The sequence below is a fragment of the Lepidochelys olivacea genome, assembly GCF_965140295.1.
Source record: "Lepidochelys olivacea isolate rLepOli2 genome assembly, chromosome: 1".
Taxonomy (NCBI): domain Eukaryota; kingdom Metazoa; phylum Chordata; order Testudines; family Cheloniidae; genus Lepidochelys; species Lepidochelys olivacea.
In genome coordinates this window covers 140037418-140054752 of record NC_140411.1, presented here as the reverse complement: position 1 = coordinate 140054752, position 17335 = coordinate 140037418, and the positions used below count along the sequence as shown (strand labels likewise).

General features: G+C 40.5%; 1 protein-coding gene across 7 annotated transcripts in view; it reads right to left on the bottom strand.

Annotated features, from left to right (window-relative positions):
• Positions 1–375: 375 nt before the first annotated feature.
• The window catches only part of REPS2 (RALBP1 associated Eps domain containing 2), a 150149-nt gene continuing 133189 nt past the window's right edge, over positions 376–17335 (bottom strand). For 4 of the 7 annotated variants that reach the window (XM_084631745.1, XM_084631748.1, XM_084631744.1 and 1 more), the window contains 4 exons: positions 15205–15288; positions 9995–10140; positions 6891–6999; positions 376–5229 (listed from right to left, as the gene is read on the bottom strand). In XM_084631745.1, the coding sequence (XP_084487871.1) occupies positions 5161–5229; positions 6891–6999; positions 9995–10140; positions 15205–15288 (408 nt within the window). In that variant the 3' untranslated portion in view covers positions 376–5160. The remainder of the gene's footprint in view (positions 5230–6890; positions 7000–9994; positions 10141–15204; positions 15289–17335) is intronic. The other 3 variants (XM_084631749.1, XM_084631746.1, XM_084631747.1) reach the window with 1 other exon arrangement.

Sequence of the window (17335 nt, the reverse complement as noted above, 5' to 3'; positions counted from 1 at the left end):
GCAGAAGCAGAGAGAGATAGATTGTCCCCTCTCTCCTGCTGGTGGACTGTAAGAAGGGGACTATGTGTATGGTGGAAAGGTGGTGGGAACACAACCTGTAAATAAAAGAACCAGGTGAGCACTGCTTCAAGGTCTGTGTGACTTTCTCAGCCCAGCGGGCAGCAGGAGCCAGGAGGGCCCTGCAGGGACCCTGTTATACTCCGTCTCTCACACATACACATGCTGCTTGGCGTATGTGTTTGCAAATTAAATACTCAAACATCAGCCATTTCAACACACCATCTTTCCATGCCAAAAGTTTCTCTTTTCATACCATCTGTACAAATGACATCCTCAACAAAACAAGTAGCAAGACAATCTGAAACTATTGTAGCTTTTTATTTTAACATAGCACCCAGTTTCATACCATATACATTTTCCAAAATTGGATGTGCATAGTGTAGAATGTTATATATCTTGCAATCTACCACACTAACATTTCTGTAGCTGTGAAAACAAGTCTTCTGGAATATGGTTATCAACTACACTGTATAAGTAAATATACAAATATATAGTAACCTGAGGGGAACTTTTTTTTAAATTTTAGATTAACAATAAGGTTCCCAATACCAATTTTATATCAAATGATCAATAGCAGACAAAGATGTAATACATAGTTTCATGAAGATAATTGAATAAAGAAAAGCTTCAAAATATATATTTCTTCTCATTTGGGATAGTCATATCTTGAAAAAATAATTTTTCACTCTAGTTGCTAAAATATGTGGGTTTATTATCCCTCTTTCCCATCCTGACTTTTAGAACAACAACTACTTCTTGTCAGTTAAGGTGTTTATGTGCTGAAGGCTAAAGGACTGGCAGTGCTGGAGAAGTGAAGCTCCTCCCTTTCAGACTGGAAGCTTTCACAAACTCTCTTTGTCATGAAATGGGATTTAAACTTGGCAGAAGCAGCTTCTAAAACAGGGAGAGATAATTGCCATATGAAGCTTATCCTAAAGCTTCTTGTGAAGAGTTCCAAATCACAACCACCCCACAGGGTAGTTCAGTAATGCAAATAGTTGTCCTCCAAGTCTGGGTAGGTATGAAGTAAGGTTTGAGATATGGAAAACTCAGTCGCTAACCTCCCTCATTGCTTTCTCAAGATTATTTCTAATTTTAGGCCAGACCAGGCCAGGCCACCACCTAAATAAAATTGTCTAACCTGCTTGCATGCGCAAGCGCAGTATGTGAAATGACAAGATATGCTCTGAGACCCTGAGTACAATATGAAGCTTGAAATATTTAGAAGAAAGCTGAAAAAGTTCCTCTCGCTGAAGTGACCATCTCCCATCCTATAAAACTGTACTTGGAAATAACGTTTCAAGTTAAAACTGACATTTCTGAACCTAATAGGGCTGAACTTGCTAATGATTGATATTTTTTAATCCAGCAATATGGGAGCCATAAAAAAGATATTATATAAATGTCCATGGTGTCCTAATACTAGTTTAATAACCAGAACAGTAATCTTTAATATTTAATATCTTTAAACAATGTTCCGTGATTGTCTAGTTTGACTGTTCTATCTTTAAACAGGTCCCCACAACTTGTTCATAGTGTCTGATGTTGAGCCATTATATACATTTAGAATGGAAATAAAATGGCCTGATTTTCAAACAGTTCTTAGCACTTCGTTCCCATTGACTTCAATGGGATTTATGGATGTTCAGCACTTCTGAAAATCAGGCCATTACAAGTGCTTAATTTTAGGCACCCATGTTTGAAAAGTTTAGCCTAAGTCTACAATTTTGAAATTGCCTATGTGACATAGGAGCCAAAATCACATTTTCAAAAGTGACTTAGGAGCTCGGGAGCCTATGTCTCATTGAAAGTCCTAAGTCACTTAAGCACTTTTGACATTTTTTCCTTATGTCTCATTGAAAGTTAATGGGACTTATGCTTCTAAAGGCCTAGGTTACTTTTGAAAATGGCACTTAGGCACTTCTGAAAATGTTAGCCATATGCACCTAAATAAATGGCCTGATTTTCAAAGGGGCTGAGCACCTGTAACTCCCATTACAATTTTTTTTTTAACCAAATAACAGCAGGAGCAGATTTTACATCTTCTGTAGGCTATGAGAACTGTTGAAGTACTAGGAAGATACTCCAGGTAACTTACTTCCTGACTTTGTGCTTCAGAGATAAAACATGTCTTAACTCTTCCCTTGCTATTTTGCTTTCCACACTGTGTAAAGTGGTATACCATCATCAATAATATAATAAACTACACATAAAATGTCGGAATTAGGATGGCCCCTTGAGCTCAGTAGAACATTGGAATGCACCTCTAAAAGCTCAGCATCAGAAATGGTATAAACCCTTTTATGTCTTAACCCCTATGATTCAGGATGACTAAGGGCCTGTCTACACTTAAAAGGCTGCAGAGGCACAGCTACACCGATGCAGCTGTGCTGCTGTAGCACTTCAGTAAAGACACTACCTATCCTGACAGGAGGCCTTCTCCCATCAGCGTAGGTACTCCATCTCCCCAGAAGGTGGCAGCTATGCTGACAGGAGAAGCCCTCCCATCAACATAAGGTTGTCTACACCAGGAGTTAGGTCAGAATAACTGCCTTGCTCAGGGTAGTGGACTTTCCATACCCCTGAGCGACATAATTATATCAACATAAGTTGCTAGTGTAGACCAAGCCCAAGTAACATGTTCCATTGATGGTCATCCAGGTATCCTGATTCATAGTATAAGAAATAATTATAATAGTACTTTGCATGACAGATCTTTGAAAAAGCCCTATGGACTACTTTCCTCCACCCTTACTCACCCAAAGAGCTTAATAAAACATTTGTACATTTCTTAAGAATTGAAAAGCTTCTTCCAAACATTCTGGATCACAAATATGGAAAGTGCCACCCAACTCTGTCCTTTAAAATTGTCATTTTGTTACTTAATAAAACGACAAAACAAGAATTAAAAAAAATTAAACTCACTCAAATCTAACAATTCAATTTTATAAATGAAAAGAATGACTCGTGTATGCAGTGTTGGTCCCAGGATATTAGAGAGACAAGGTGGATGAGGTAATGTCTTTTATTGGAACAACTTCCGCTGGTGACAGACACAAACTTTTGAGCTACAAAACTTGTCCTCTCACCAACAGAAGTAGGTCCAATAACGGATATTACCTCATCCGCCTTATCTCTCTAAGAACGACTGGTGTAAGTTCTGAACATTGTCACTAATAGGGAAGATGATGGCAGATTTCTTCTGCAGCTCACTAGGAGAAGCTGTGATTCTAACTTCATTTAGTCACAAGCCATGGTCATTTCTCTGATTCCAACTGCAGAGCATTAACACAGAAGAAGTCAGAAAACCAAAAATTCAGTTCGTTGTCATAGACACAAACAGTGGTTAGCTAGCTAAGGAGTGACGTATTACCAAACAAACTTTCAGTTAATATAGTTTTACAAATGTGAGGACTGCCCTCCCAACACTGGAGTAACGTTTTATAAACTCTGAATCCATCTAAACTTCAGCCAAGGGAGTCTGTGCAGTCACCATGCCAACTTTAAACATTTACATATATGTCATTCTTGTTTTACATCTCGATAAAACTTCTGGCTACTCTGCTATTCCGCTGCAGCTTTTTCACATTTATCCATTTTGCACTGTATCCTGACAGGAGACTGGCTAGTTATTTCTAATCCACCCTTGGGGAGCATTCCAAAACAAGATGGATAAAACATCAAAAATAATAGAAGAAAATGTATGCAGAGCTTTTGCAAACTTAATGCAGACGCTTAGTTTACATCACTGAACAATGGACTATACAATGCATCTCATGTGGGGCTGCGAGGGGGGAAGGAAAGAAAGAGGACAGCATGCATGCTATGTTTTCATCAATGCGGCATACGTCAAAGGGGACAGGCTGATTTCATTACTTCTAAAACTACCTGTTATATGAGGATTGGCCCAAAAACTAAAAAGTTCATTAGAAAGAAGACTTAATCCAATGCCCATTGACTTCAACTGGCCCTAGATCAGACCCAGATAGAGTACTATAGCCTTTGACTCTCCCTTTAGAGAAGGGAAAGGTCCTGGGAGCCTCATTCTGTAAGGAGCATCTCCTGTGCGATATTAAGGCCACTCAACGGACAACCCCATGTAGGATTCATTTCTTCACACCATAGTCATTAAAAATCCTACCTAGAGCATATACATACATTTATTTCATTTGGAATCAAACATCGAGTTCAGGTCCTTTAAAAAACGCAATAGCTAGTTTAACAGGAATGCTGACCAATGCACACAAACATGAAATAAAACCCATGTCTCCAAAGACAAGCACAATATATGCTTCATTTTAACTTCCATTGGTAAAATTACAATGCTGTTGTTTTAACAAGCACACATTAATTACATACAGAGAAACATGCCCATTTCTAACTTTCCCTGTGGGGTATAGCTTTAAAAAAAAGTTTCTAAAAATCAGCACGTTTCAACACTTTTTAGTTCTCAGAACTCCATTTTCACATGATTTAACTTATAGAACACAAACCCTGCAATATTTATAAGACATAAATGACCAATAATCATAAATGGCACTAAAAAGACAATGAAGTGACGTGATTGTGAATATAGACGATCTGTACAATTATTTTTATTCTCTTTTGTGTTTTAAAACCACAGACACTACCCCCAGTATAAACCTATGTGAAATCAGAAACGTAGAAGAAACCACCTTAGAATAGAAACTTTAAATATAAAGAAGAATTTTGAATGCATGTAACTTTTAATAATTGGCTTTCAAGAAAGTACATAAATCAGGAATTCTTTAAATAAATAAACCACTAATAATTTCAGAGTTATATGGCTGATTTTGGTGGTTAACTGCATTTTGTAATATCCTGAAGGACAAGTAGGAAACAACTTTCGTTTCTTAGACGTAACCTATGGTTTGACATTTATCTCATCTACCCTCTTCATCCACAAGAGAAAATGTGGACAGTGGTGCGCAAAAAAACAACCACCCCAACTCACATTCCACTTTCCCAGTGCCATTGCCTCAGTGAAAACTTTACATAGATTTTACATTGCTGTGCTAACCGAGTCAAAAAGTCTTGGCACAAATGTCCATTTATTGCCATTGAATAATGTACTGAAGGTCACAAGACAGTTACAGGACGAAGCTGTTCCAACTGAGTCTCCAATGCAATTCGCTCTTTGTGAACTTCCTGGAGCACAGAGAAAAAAGAAATGCTATAACTTTTCTGGTACCCACACATACAAAGCTGCATTATTAAAGAGTAGTCTAGTAACAGCTGGCATTTACAGATCTCAAGTTCATACCACTTACATCACACTTTATAGTTTCAAGGCACCATACAAACGTTAGGTAATTAACCCTCACAACAACCTACTGAGATAAGTTGAATTATTCCCTTTTTACAGATGGGGAAACAAGCACAGAGAGGCCAGGGACTTGCCCAACCTGGCCGATGAGAGGAAGGATGACCCAGTGGTGAGTGCACAGACTTGAGACACCTGGGTTCAATTCCCTGCTCCAAAACAGACTTTGTGTGTGACCCTGGCCTGCCACTGTCTCTCTCTGTTCCCTGCCTGTGAACTGGGGATAATAGCACGGCCTGACCTCACTGGAGTCTACATTAAAGATTGTAAGGTGCTCAGGTGTGAAAATGGGAGGCATATAAATACCAGAGAGAGAGAGAGAGACTACAAAAAGGTAATGGTGACAGAGTGTTTGCTATTAAAACTTACAAGTGTGACATCCTTCCCCAAGGTCAGTCCACTGGGCCATACTGCCTTTTTACCTTGCTATTAAAGGCCGCATGCTCAGCCCTGGCAGGGAGAGTCTGCCTTGCACTGTTCCTGAGAGCTCTTTCTAGACAATTCAGGAATAGTGGTAATGATAAGTTCCTATGTGGAATCATACGTCAGTCCGGATCCAAGGAAGGTGGTTGTAACACCGGATGTTGAGTGAGCGGGGTGGGATGTGAAGCTAGGAAAAATATAGCATGGGGATTTCTCAGGACTCTGACAGAGCTGCAGAGGAATGCTAAAGGAGGAAAGAAGGTCAGGCAGGCCAACTCAGGGGCAGCCCACTGTGCTACTAGGTAGGACATCAGGGTTCAGATTCTGGTCCTGGTCTCACATTTCCAGACCAGTAAAGAGCTGGAAGTGCTGCAGAAGGTGGCACTTTCAACCCGCGAGGGAAGAGCAACAGTAGTCTCCTCTGACTGACGGGCAACCAGTGTTGATGGTCTCTGAAAGGATTCCTAGTATGTTCAGACCTTCTTACGTAGAAGTATGATAGTCTATGTAAGTGACATGAAGCTTCAGCAGAAGAAAAATTTAGGAATATATTGACTTCATGATTGGACAATTAAAAAGAAAAGAATTTATTTTGATCAGGAACTTACCAATTTAAATGCTCCAAAAAGTTCTCAAATACAAGCTAATGGATAGTGTTTTACAATCACTCTTAGAGGCTCATCTAAGGCAACAGTTCAGCCAATACTTTGTATACTGAATGTCTGAACGTAAGAAGTTAAATAACTGATCAGGACAAAGAAAGCTGTGTCTGAGTTCCTCTCATGCCTGAGGAGACAGCATTAAATGCTCTAGAAGCATTCAAAACACAAGAATCATCATTTAAACTCAATTCAATCGACACCACAGCCCTTTGCATTTAGGTTTCACATTTTCTTATATAGGCCACTCACCCTAAAGGTACAACGTAGCCACTCTTTCAAGAGAGAGTCTGGAAACAAAGCAGTAGGTTTCATCTATAAAGAGGAACTAGATCCTTCGCCAGTGGTGAAAAACAACCGATTGCATCAAGCCTTGTAACTGTGATACTCAAGGTGTTCCTTACCTTCAGTTGCTGCTGGAGTTCGCTATTCAACCTGGCTAGCACCGCATTGGCTTCTTTGTTTTTACGAATAGCAGTCTGAATAGCCCTCTTCTGCTTGGAAGACTGTCTGCTGGAGATAAATACAAAACATTTCAATGAAAAGAGCCTCAACAGTGACTGTCCCCAGGAGACCAGACATCCCCTTTATGTACTTGTGTACTGAACCTTGATCAAAAGAAAAAGATACCAATTTACAAGAAAAGGTAGTAAATAAGTGTTGATGACTGAATCAGATGGGTGATTCAAAAGCAAAATGGTCTCATTTGTTAATCTGAACCATCAACCTATTTTAGGCCCATTTCAACTATTTTATTTTCAATATACTTGTATTTACTGCAATATCCTTGCCAGTATTGTTTTCAAACACTTAATGGGGTTTAAAATCTCACTAATGCCTAATGGAAAATGTACAGAACATTCTACTTAGAAACAATTTTACTTATTTTTAGTATCTTTTAATTATTTATTATTAAGGACATCTGCATGAAAATAAAATCTTTGCTTTTTCAAGAATTTAGCTGCTTCTGCTGTTTCTTTCTACACTTGAAATACTTATCTTCCATTTTTATACCAGTCATTTCCACCACATCTGACTGTGATGTCACACACAGAAATGGAACTTCAGATAGATGAATTATGGACATTATTCATCTGCTCATGACTCTTAAACAAAGATTTGTTTAAATGCAAATGTTGCTAGTAATAACAAAACAACAAGGAAAGGGAAATATGATAAATATAGGTTAGATAAGCAGAACTGTTTCTAAATAGGCATTTTAAAGTTGTACATGAGGCATCAGCAGCTCTTTAATGACAACGTACTCTAAGACAGATGCATATTTAAACAGAGCGCATAGTGGCAAGCAGTTGGAAAAAGCCCAAGTTAGCTCTTTCTCTGAACAGAGTGGACAGCTGTGATTTTTGCAATAGAACCTGTGCCTGTTTCTTATAATAGGTGGTCCTTTTGCTATTGTTTTTCACCTTTCCACCAACCTGTTTATCTACATTTTTCCCTCTAATCAATCTTTATAATAAAATGTAAAAAGAAAAGAAAAGAAATCAAAGCGTACACGTATCACTATGTGGTCATTTAAATGTTCTGGAGAAAATACAAACATCTGCATCAGATAGGGCTGATTAGGGATGTTAGCAGGTGTTGCAATTTTCCTATATAACTGGGGCTCCAAAAGCATGTACTAGCATTCTCAGGCCATCTCAGGAGCACTATTTTCTCTTTTAATCTTCCAGGTTATGTAGCACTAGGGATGTAAATATTGTTTAAAAAGTTAACCAGTTAAACAATTAAAATTATATTGTTTAACTGAGGCAGCCGGGGCTGGGTTCCCTCCGAGTGCAGGGCCACCAGGGCTGGGGCTGCTCTGGCCGGCAAGCAGAGGATTAATGGTTAAGGTTGGTTAACAGTAAACCTAATGCTTACTGGTTAACCTTTTACATCCCTATGTAGCACAGATTCAGGCCCTCAACAGCTTGATTGTATACTTATTGTGAAGAACTGATTGGATGACTCAGCTGGCCTGGTTTTGGCTCAGATTACCTGATCCAGAATCATAGGGTTAGAAGGGACCAAGGGTCATCTAATCTACTCCTCTGCCAAGATGCAGAATTTGTTGTGTCTAACCATCAAGACAGATGGTTAGCCAGCCTTCTTTTGAAAAGCTCCAGTGAAGGAGCTTCCACAACATCCCTAGACAATCTGCTGATGAGACATGGAGGATTTGGGCTAAGCACAGCCTTGGTTTTTGCATACAACTTCAGCTGCAGGAGATGTGCAAACCCAAAGAAAGATTCAACTGCACTCACCTTGCATATGAATCCTGGGATAAAATAAATTAGACTGAATACAGCCCTTTTCCCACCCCATCACCTGCGCCTGCATTCCTGTTATTGGACTTGTTATTGGAGTCACTAAGACTCTCTGGTCTCGGTGATTTCAATATCTATGCTTTCAATATGCACACTGGTAATAGCTGTAGCATGCTGACTCTAGATCCCATAGCCATCATGGCAATCTAAGATTATCTCAAGTGGTTTGTGGCTCAACTCACACTGGTGTGATACTCTTTTCTTTGGGATGGATCTAGAAATAAGCATTAAACATGTACTGTAATCATTTTCTGATCAACATCTCCCCTAGGCTGAGGGCAAAGCCTTTCTTGACTCCTGTCAGCTTGGTCGACTTGTTTCTACAGTTCATGCTCCGAAACTGTTGGACCCAATGAGGTTCCAGAATAGATGGGGGGAAGTATTGCTTTTCAGTGTTTAGGCCTCTCTTTGATGGAGTGGAACGTTACAACTATCTATTGCTCAACATCAGTGAAGACACTTGGACACCTTCTACCCTCAAGTTAAGTCGTAGCAAAGGCGGTGTCTTAGAATGCTTGGGACTGAAGAGAAGCGCTTAGTCTGACCAGTTGTGTCAGAGAATTTTGGCACTCCTACACTATGGCTGAAGTGGTGGTGAAACCAGTGTTGCTCTCCTCAGTCACAGCATTTGCAAACACCTGACCATAGGGTTGTTCAGTGTTGTGAATGCCCATGTAACTGAGACTGTATTGAAGTTTAGTTCCTTGCTGTGGAGAACCGTCATCTTATTATGATGACAAGATTGAAGGGATTTGGAGCCGTTCCCCGCATGCTCATCTCCTGGTTGGTTAACAAGCCACAACTGCCAGAATGAGTGAGGACAACTTCAGCAGCATTATGCAGGCTTCAAACACCTGCTAACAGGGTCAGCACAAGATCCCTGCCACCTTGTTACAGGGGGTAGTTGAGTGGTAGCTTTTGTGATGTAGACACATATTTGTTGACTGAAACCATCAAGTGCATTTCAAAGAGGCCATTGTTCAGCTATCACATGTTAACAATTTTTGGTCACTATGACCTGGCCTGCATTTGAACTGGCAATCAAGAGTTGAGGTCTGTATCTCATTACCAATGCCCTGAGTCATTCAATCATTAAATATGAGAATGAGGCAAAAAAACCAAACACAGTCAAGTCATAGCTCATGGTGCAGCTTGGTGTAGTTTTTAGGTGTGTGTTTTACTTTTGGGCAGGAAGATGGGGTTTGGCTGCAGGCAAAGAAGAGGTCACACTGCTAGTGGGAGTAAGCTCCTGGTTTTCCAACATCTGATTTTCGGAGCGGAATTTCCTACGGATTGGTTTGGATGGTGGCTGAGTAAGCAGAATCTCCTTTGGAGGACAAAAAAACAAAGATTAAGTTAGTCCTTAAATAAGTCAGCATCCAAAGACATGCTACAATGATGACATGGTGAAAGAAAAGACTATGATGAGTGAATGCTTTTGACACACAAACTGCTGAAGTATGGCCTAAGGTTTGTGCTGTTTCAATTTTAATTAAATTCAGTAATAACCTGCTTTTTAAAAACTGCATTCTGTCATTTTAATATTAATTTTCTATATTTGCAGGTTGGCTATTTTTGTTGGTGTGTCTTGCCCTCCCTCCCTTCAATTGTCTTGCATGAACGACTTCTGTCTTATCTGAATTTGGACTGTATGCTGTTCAGGGCATACACGCGTGTGTACACGCATATGTGTACATGTAGCACACTGGGGCTTCTGGACATTACCGGAATATAATTAAAAAATTATGCTCTGTGTAATATGAGGATTTTGCCTGCATATGCTGCCATCATGATCAACACAGGACATTTCCCAGGAGTGACCAATATCGATTGCCAGTTAAGGATTATAAAGTATCTACCCATTATATGGCCTCAACTCATTCCCATAGAATCTGAGTGCCTCACAAACATATGAATTTATCCTCATGACACCTCTGAGAGGTAGAGAACTACCACCAACCTCACAGTACAGCTGAGGTACAGTGTCTGAGAGAGACTGATTTGCCCAAGGTCACACAGAAAAGCTGTGGTACAGCTAGAAATTGAACCAGATCTCCTGTGTCCCAGGCAAATGCTTCAAACACAAGACAGGCTTCCTCTATCCTACGATGTCGGTCCCAGAAATACTTTCCCTTTTAGAGGCAGCTCGGAAACTGGCTTACAAAGACGTACATGTAAACTATCATTGCAGAATGAGTGCACGTAAGGCTAATGATTTGTCATGGAGAAGTACATGAAAAGACGTGGGCAGGCTCAGGTAGAAAACACAAAATACATTATTTTTTAATAAAAAATGCCAGAAGTGCTTTCATTATTTTAATTAAAATATCCTCTATTTTGCCCAAAACTTTACCACCACTGCAATATCAGGCTGTTATAATAATAATGTATTATTATAATAAAGCTTAGCTTTCATAGCACATTTCATCTGTAGATCTCAAAGTGCTTTAACAAAGAGAGGCCAGTAGTATCATCATCCTCATTTCACAAAGCAAGAAGCTGAGGCGAAAAACAGTAAAGTGACTTGCCAAAGGTTACACAGTGAAATAGTGGCAGAGCCAGGACTAGAACCCAGCTTTCATTATACGATCTAGTGGTGTATTCACTGGACCAGGCTACCTTCCTTTCTATGTCTTAGGAACCAAGTAATACAATATAAATAAATTAAACAAAGTAATACACCTTTAAATGACCCAGTGAAGTGCCCAAAAGGCTGCAATATGTAATCTGAGTCAGCAGAGGGCTATTGTGGGTGTTTTGCAATAAAAAGTAATTTAAGGCCAGGAAGAGAGTTAGCGTTATGAGGAGGTAGAGTCTCTAACATTCCAAAATCCCACAGGGTTCCATGACTACTTTAAAAATATTTAAAAGAACCAACCCAAAAAAAAAACCCAACCAAACAAACAAAAAACCAAGATCTGTTGCACACAACCCAACATGGAAAGCCACTTGCGTTAAATATGTGGAATACCACAATCAAAATAAACACATGGCAAAGTATAATTAATGTATTTGCTTACTGCTTTTTAAAAAAAATGTATACCCAGGCTGAGAGAGATTACATCTACGTACCAGATTTTCACAAGATATTTGTTGCTGAAAACAGCAGACATTTTCAGACTATACACTGTTCTGCTTGTTTTCACAATGGAGATGTAGTGTTTGTTAATTAAAGTGAGTGAATGAGGTCCTTATGTAAGTTGCTGGTTTAATAGTCTTAGTGGCGGAGTCCCCCACTTACACAGAGAATGGCTGCAGTGTGAGTCATTGCAATGTAAGCTCCCCTACCCTGTCTCATCAGCATGCCCAAATCTAGAAAGGGTAGGACCACCACTTGGGGCAGAGGATAGTTCAGCCTCTATCCGTATTCAGTCCTGGGCCTCCTATGTGGCTGCCAATAGTGATGCTGGTTTTATGAATGTGGACACCAGGCTGCTAGAATATGAAATGAGACCAAGAGTTCATTTCCAGGACTTCATTGAACAGCCATCAAATGGTAATACCTGTCCGTCACTATTGCTGGCGTGAGCTGGATTTCCACCACTGACCTTTAGGAGAAAGGCTCAGAATCTCATTTCCAAAACTCAGTCCTCTGGTTCCCCTTTGGTTTTTTTTAAATAATTGAATAGTATCTATGTTTACTATTTAATTGAATAGGGTAGCAGAAGAGTGTAACTATTGTATGGTTATAGATCTGGGGTAAGATTGTGCTTTGTGGCCTCACGCTTGGCAAGGTTGAATAACTCTCTCTGAAAATGTCATGCGAGACGACTAGGGAACTTGTATGTGATTTCTACATGCTTGAATGGGTGAGAGCTGGGGAAATGCAAAATACACAATCTCTGTTTATATTAGTATTGCAAAAAACAGCCAAACCTGGAGGTCAAAAAGCCCCATTTTCCTGAGTGCTATTTGAGGGGCTGGTACATTGCTAAAGCCAGACAAACAGAAAACACAGAGAACCTTACTTGGCAGGATAATAGGGAAGTCAGTCCTTTTGAGAACAAAAGAAATTTGAGTTGCACAAACTGACCTGAAAGCAGTTCTACATCCTGTAGTTTGTTTTGGGCTGAGACAATACCACTAGTGCTAACTGAACTTGGAAACTAACCTATGAGACGATTGTTGGTTAAAGACAGACACACTGAGCCTGCCAGAAGATGCCAGGCAGAGAAGTTGTTAGCATCTGGTTAAAAACGCAGTTGGGTAAGACATCTTAAAATGCTAGCTTTGTCATCAGTGTGAGTTAGATGGACTTTTCAGCTAAGAATCCTAGACAACATCCCATAATTGTAATTCAGCTTCTCGCCCTCCTAGTGACTAGGGGGAAGAGTCTCAGGGGTCTCTCTCAAACTGCTGGTTCTCTTTATTGTGTTTTTCTAATAAATTTGCTTTCACTTAAAAACTATCAGCATGTAGTTTGGGGAAACTGTTGTGCTGGTTTGGAGAAAGATGAGCACTGCTGGTTGTTCTAGGAGAAAGGAAGCTGTCTTCTGAGCAGTAGTCACTGGTGCTCAGTGCAAGTGATACATTTGTTAGTGCCAGAGTCCCTTATTCAGTACATTTGTCCCTTCCTCAGTAAAAAAGCAACACCCAAAGGGAGTTCAAAGGAAGGGTGTGTGTGTGGAGAGAGGATGTGGGGGAACCTGAGTGAAGCATCAGGAAGATGCACATGGGAGAGGGTCCAACCCCATAAAAAAGTTGGGGAATGAGGAAGAAAATTAAAGAGATTCATTCCCTGGTAAATTCTGGAAGAGCAGCTGTAAGTTCCTGCATTTTAGGAGATGATGACATTTCAAAACAAGCGTTTTATGCTCTAGAAGTCAGCTTTTTTATATGGAATGCTCTGTTATAAAAAACTTCCTAATGACAAGTTAAGTTCTATTGATAAAATAGTTCCTGAACCAGACAAGTCAACGCACCATAACCACTGGGCTCTCCTCAAACTTACAGTTCCCAGAGGCTCACTTTGCCCTGCTGCCCCCCTACTCCCATCCGAAACTCTCGCCATCTGTGCCTTGCGGGGTGAAGGAGGGCTGAAGTTCTGCAGAACAACTCTGATAGATACTCCTGCCTCCTCTTTCATTGTATTGAGGAGGCGGCTCTTCAGGCCACTGCTGCAGATCTCCTGCAGGCCTGTGCCCTGGGCATACACTCCAGGAAGCTGGGGTGGGTGGGGATAGTGGCTATTTAAGGCTGCCAGTTTCAGGTGCCCAGCATCATGTGGTCAGCTCTATAGTGGGCTGGGCTGGCTATAGCTATCCTCTCTCTGGCTTCTTCTCTGCAAAGCTGCCTCTGGTGGCTAGCGGTCATATGGGTGACTGAACAGCAGGAGCAGCTGCAGCATATGGCACAGGAGCTACCAGCCAAACAAACAGGTCGTGGTGCTCATTTGGGGAAGAAACATCACTGGGCAGGGAGAGGCAGGGAGTACAGAAGGAAATCAGAAGAAAGCCCACTTTATCACCTGTGGGGGTGTTTTAACAGTTCCTTCTCCCACCAGACATCACCCAAACTCTCCCGACTCTTCTACAGGCCACGTGTGCAGACTCTCACCTCCACCCAGGCATCATCACATCCCTTTCTCATGGGCAGAGCAGGTCCGTCCCTTTCAAGAACACCCCTCTGTGGCAGCATCTGGCACCACACTGTGCCGTACATCAGTACTAAATAGACACTACGGAATGTCTGCGCTGCATTAGTACCTGGTGGAGTATCATTGGAGATCCTAGGTCTCTAACTGCTAATTAACAACTGCCCCTGCTACTGATCTTAGACGGAAAAGACAGAAGTGGCATCCAGACAAAGCAAGGGCACAAAGGGTTATTACCCCAAAAGGCACTAGGAGGAAAATGACATAAGCTGGTCCTTTGGAGTTACAGCATATCTATTTTATATGCCTGCAAGCATATAAAACCTGTAATTCATGTTTTAAACAAATTCCTGAAATCCTATGCATATTATAGAAGAGATCCTGAGCTCTAATAAACTGGTGTACTTATGTTGGATCCTTAATATCAGATTTTTAAAATGTTTCATGTTGGAAGGGCTGGAAGGAAATGAGGACCAGACACCATTGATCTCTTTCTCCCCACTTCTTTAAGGGCCCGTGTGTTTATACTGTAAACAAATGGCAAGTTGTTTTTCTTAATGCACATGTACTGACGTGTGGATTGAAAACTTTCTTAATGATTTATCTGAGCTGATGGTGAATGTCACGTGAGTCCAATTCCCCCTGGTGTCCTGACCTCCAGAAAAAGTAAACATGTAAAAATGTAATCCTAAACCTCAGTTTAATTGCTTTAAAACTTAAAACAACTAAGGTCAGTTGATGAAGGCAAAAAGATAAAGGCAGATCATTCAACAACAGCATTAGACATATTGGCCTTACCTTTCTCGTTGGGCTGCTTTCTTCTGTCTGTGATGGGGCTCTATTCATCTGAGGATGTAATTCAATCTCAGATACTTGTTCTGTCTGTAACAACAAATCAGTCACCGCTACACCCAGAAAATGTCTAGCAATCATGTACAATAAAGACAATGAAAGCAAACACTAGACACAAAAGAAAAGTTACTTTAGCAATTTAACTCTGAGGGGGAAGTTATGGTGACAGCTAAGTGAATGACACACATCTTTTGTATATTTTTAATTAAACCATTTCCCCCCTTTATTGTGATAAGAAAACAAGAGAAAACTTTTTGTGAAAAGCTAGAAATGGTAACTTCTCTGAACATAAATGGCCTGCTACCCAGGAGTCTTTTCTAGGGTTTGGTTCCTACAATATAACACACAGAGCTCTTCCATTATGAGAAAAGAAAAGCCACAGCAACAACTACCAAGGTCAGGGGTGCAAACTGTCACTGGATCCTGAAGACTCCAGTTGAAAAACTGAATAGTAATATGAATATATAATGAGATCAAATGATATTCAGTGGGAGGGAGGGGTTTACAGGGGAGCCTCTGACTGTGGGTGCTAAGGCCTAGAACAAGAAAATGGGAACTACTGCAAAAATTGTGATGATGTCACTTTATATACAAGGTATAGAAGGAGACAAATCTACCACCTTCCTGCCCTAATCCAGCTCCAAATAGAAAATAATTGCAACAGCCAAAGCACTTCCAAAGAAAAGTCCTTAAATGTATCAGGCTAAAAATTCTAAAAATTCAAACCGGGGGTTACTGTACTACAGCATGCTCACTTCTCCAAAACAGTTAGTTTCTGTGAGGTTAAATTTAAAGGGTTAAGTCCTGGCTCCTCAGGCGTCAATGGCAAAACTCCCACTAACTTCAGTGGTGCCAGGATTTCACCTAAAGCCTCATACCAATAATTTATCAAGTACGGAATAACCTATTCTGCTATTGCTGACAGACTCTTGCTGAGAGACTTTGGAAGCAATAACAGTCCCTGCATTATCACGATCTAGTGCAGTCAAAGTTACTTCAATGCCTCTGGTTCAGCACAACCCATAAATCAAACAATGTCAGAATTATATATAGATTATAAAGTATTTGAAGAGGGACTTCATCATACCACTTCTACTCCCTTCACAACAGAAGCACGATGGAAGCTCTGTCAGGTTTGCTAGTGCTTTACAACTGTAAGGGGTAGAACTAATGCTAGGAGAGGGATTTGTGATCCTCCTTTAAATGCATATGTAATTCCTCAAGACAGAAGGGAAAATAAATGCCATGGCTGACAAGATTTCCCTTTTCCTCCTTCAAGTATGGTACATTTGAACAGCAAAGCAATGCTAAAAAGAATTTGCCAGGGGGCCAATATTTGGTACTACCATTTTGACTCAGAAAACCTTCCAGGTATTGCTAGGCTGAGATTTTAACTGAAGGCTCCTGACATACAGAGGAATGAAAGGGGGAAAGGCCACTCTTTGCTGAATCACTAAAATAAACGATTTAATTATTTTTTTAATACAACATGTCTCTTTGTTATCCAGTGAAACAAACAATCGATTCCCTACTTTCCAGAACCATTTCTTATGTAACTGAAAGAAATTCAGAACCAAAACACAGACTTCAGTGGCTTGGCAACAGCATATCGGGCAGGCACTTCAGGCATATAAATTCTAATGAATGATCTTGGGACAGCAGAGCTCAAATGCATCACGGAAGCAATGAATTTGGACACTGGTGAAATGAAAATCTCCGCCCTCACCCACATTCCTTTGATAAAGGGTTGATTCACAGAGAAAAACCAATGATGATGGCCCCAGAGGGAACTATGTGGTATGTCCTCCTGCTCAGAAGAAATGTACAGAAGGGGACCACATGTAACTGAGTGAGAAAGGAAGCAGGAAAACAGAGTAAAAGATGCTCGGAGGATCGTTTGAGATAGAAGGAAGAGATAACCAGAGAAGCACCATTTGGCTCTGTCTACCGATTAGATTTTGGCAGGTGCAAAAAGGATCATACTTCAGTTGCAAAGCTACAGAGCTTTATTCTCCTCATCCCCCTGCCACTGACTGCCTTCAAATACGAACACACACACACACACACAGGTTGGGAT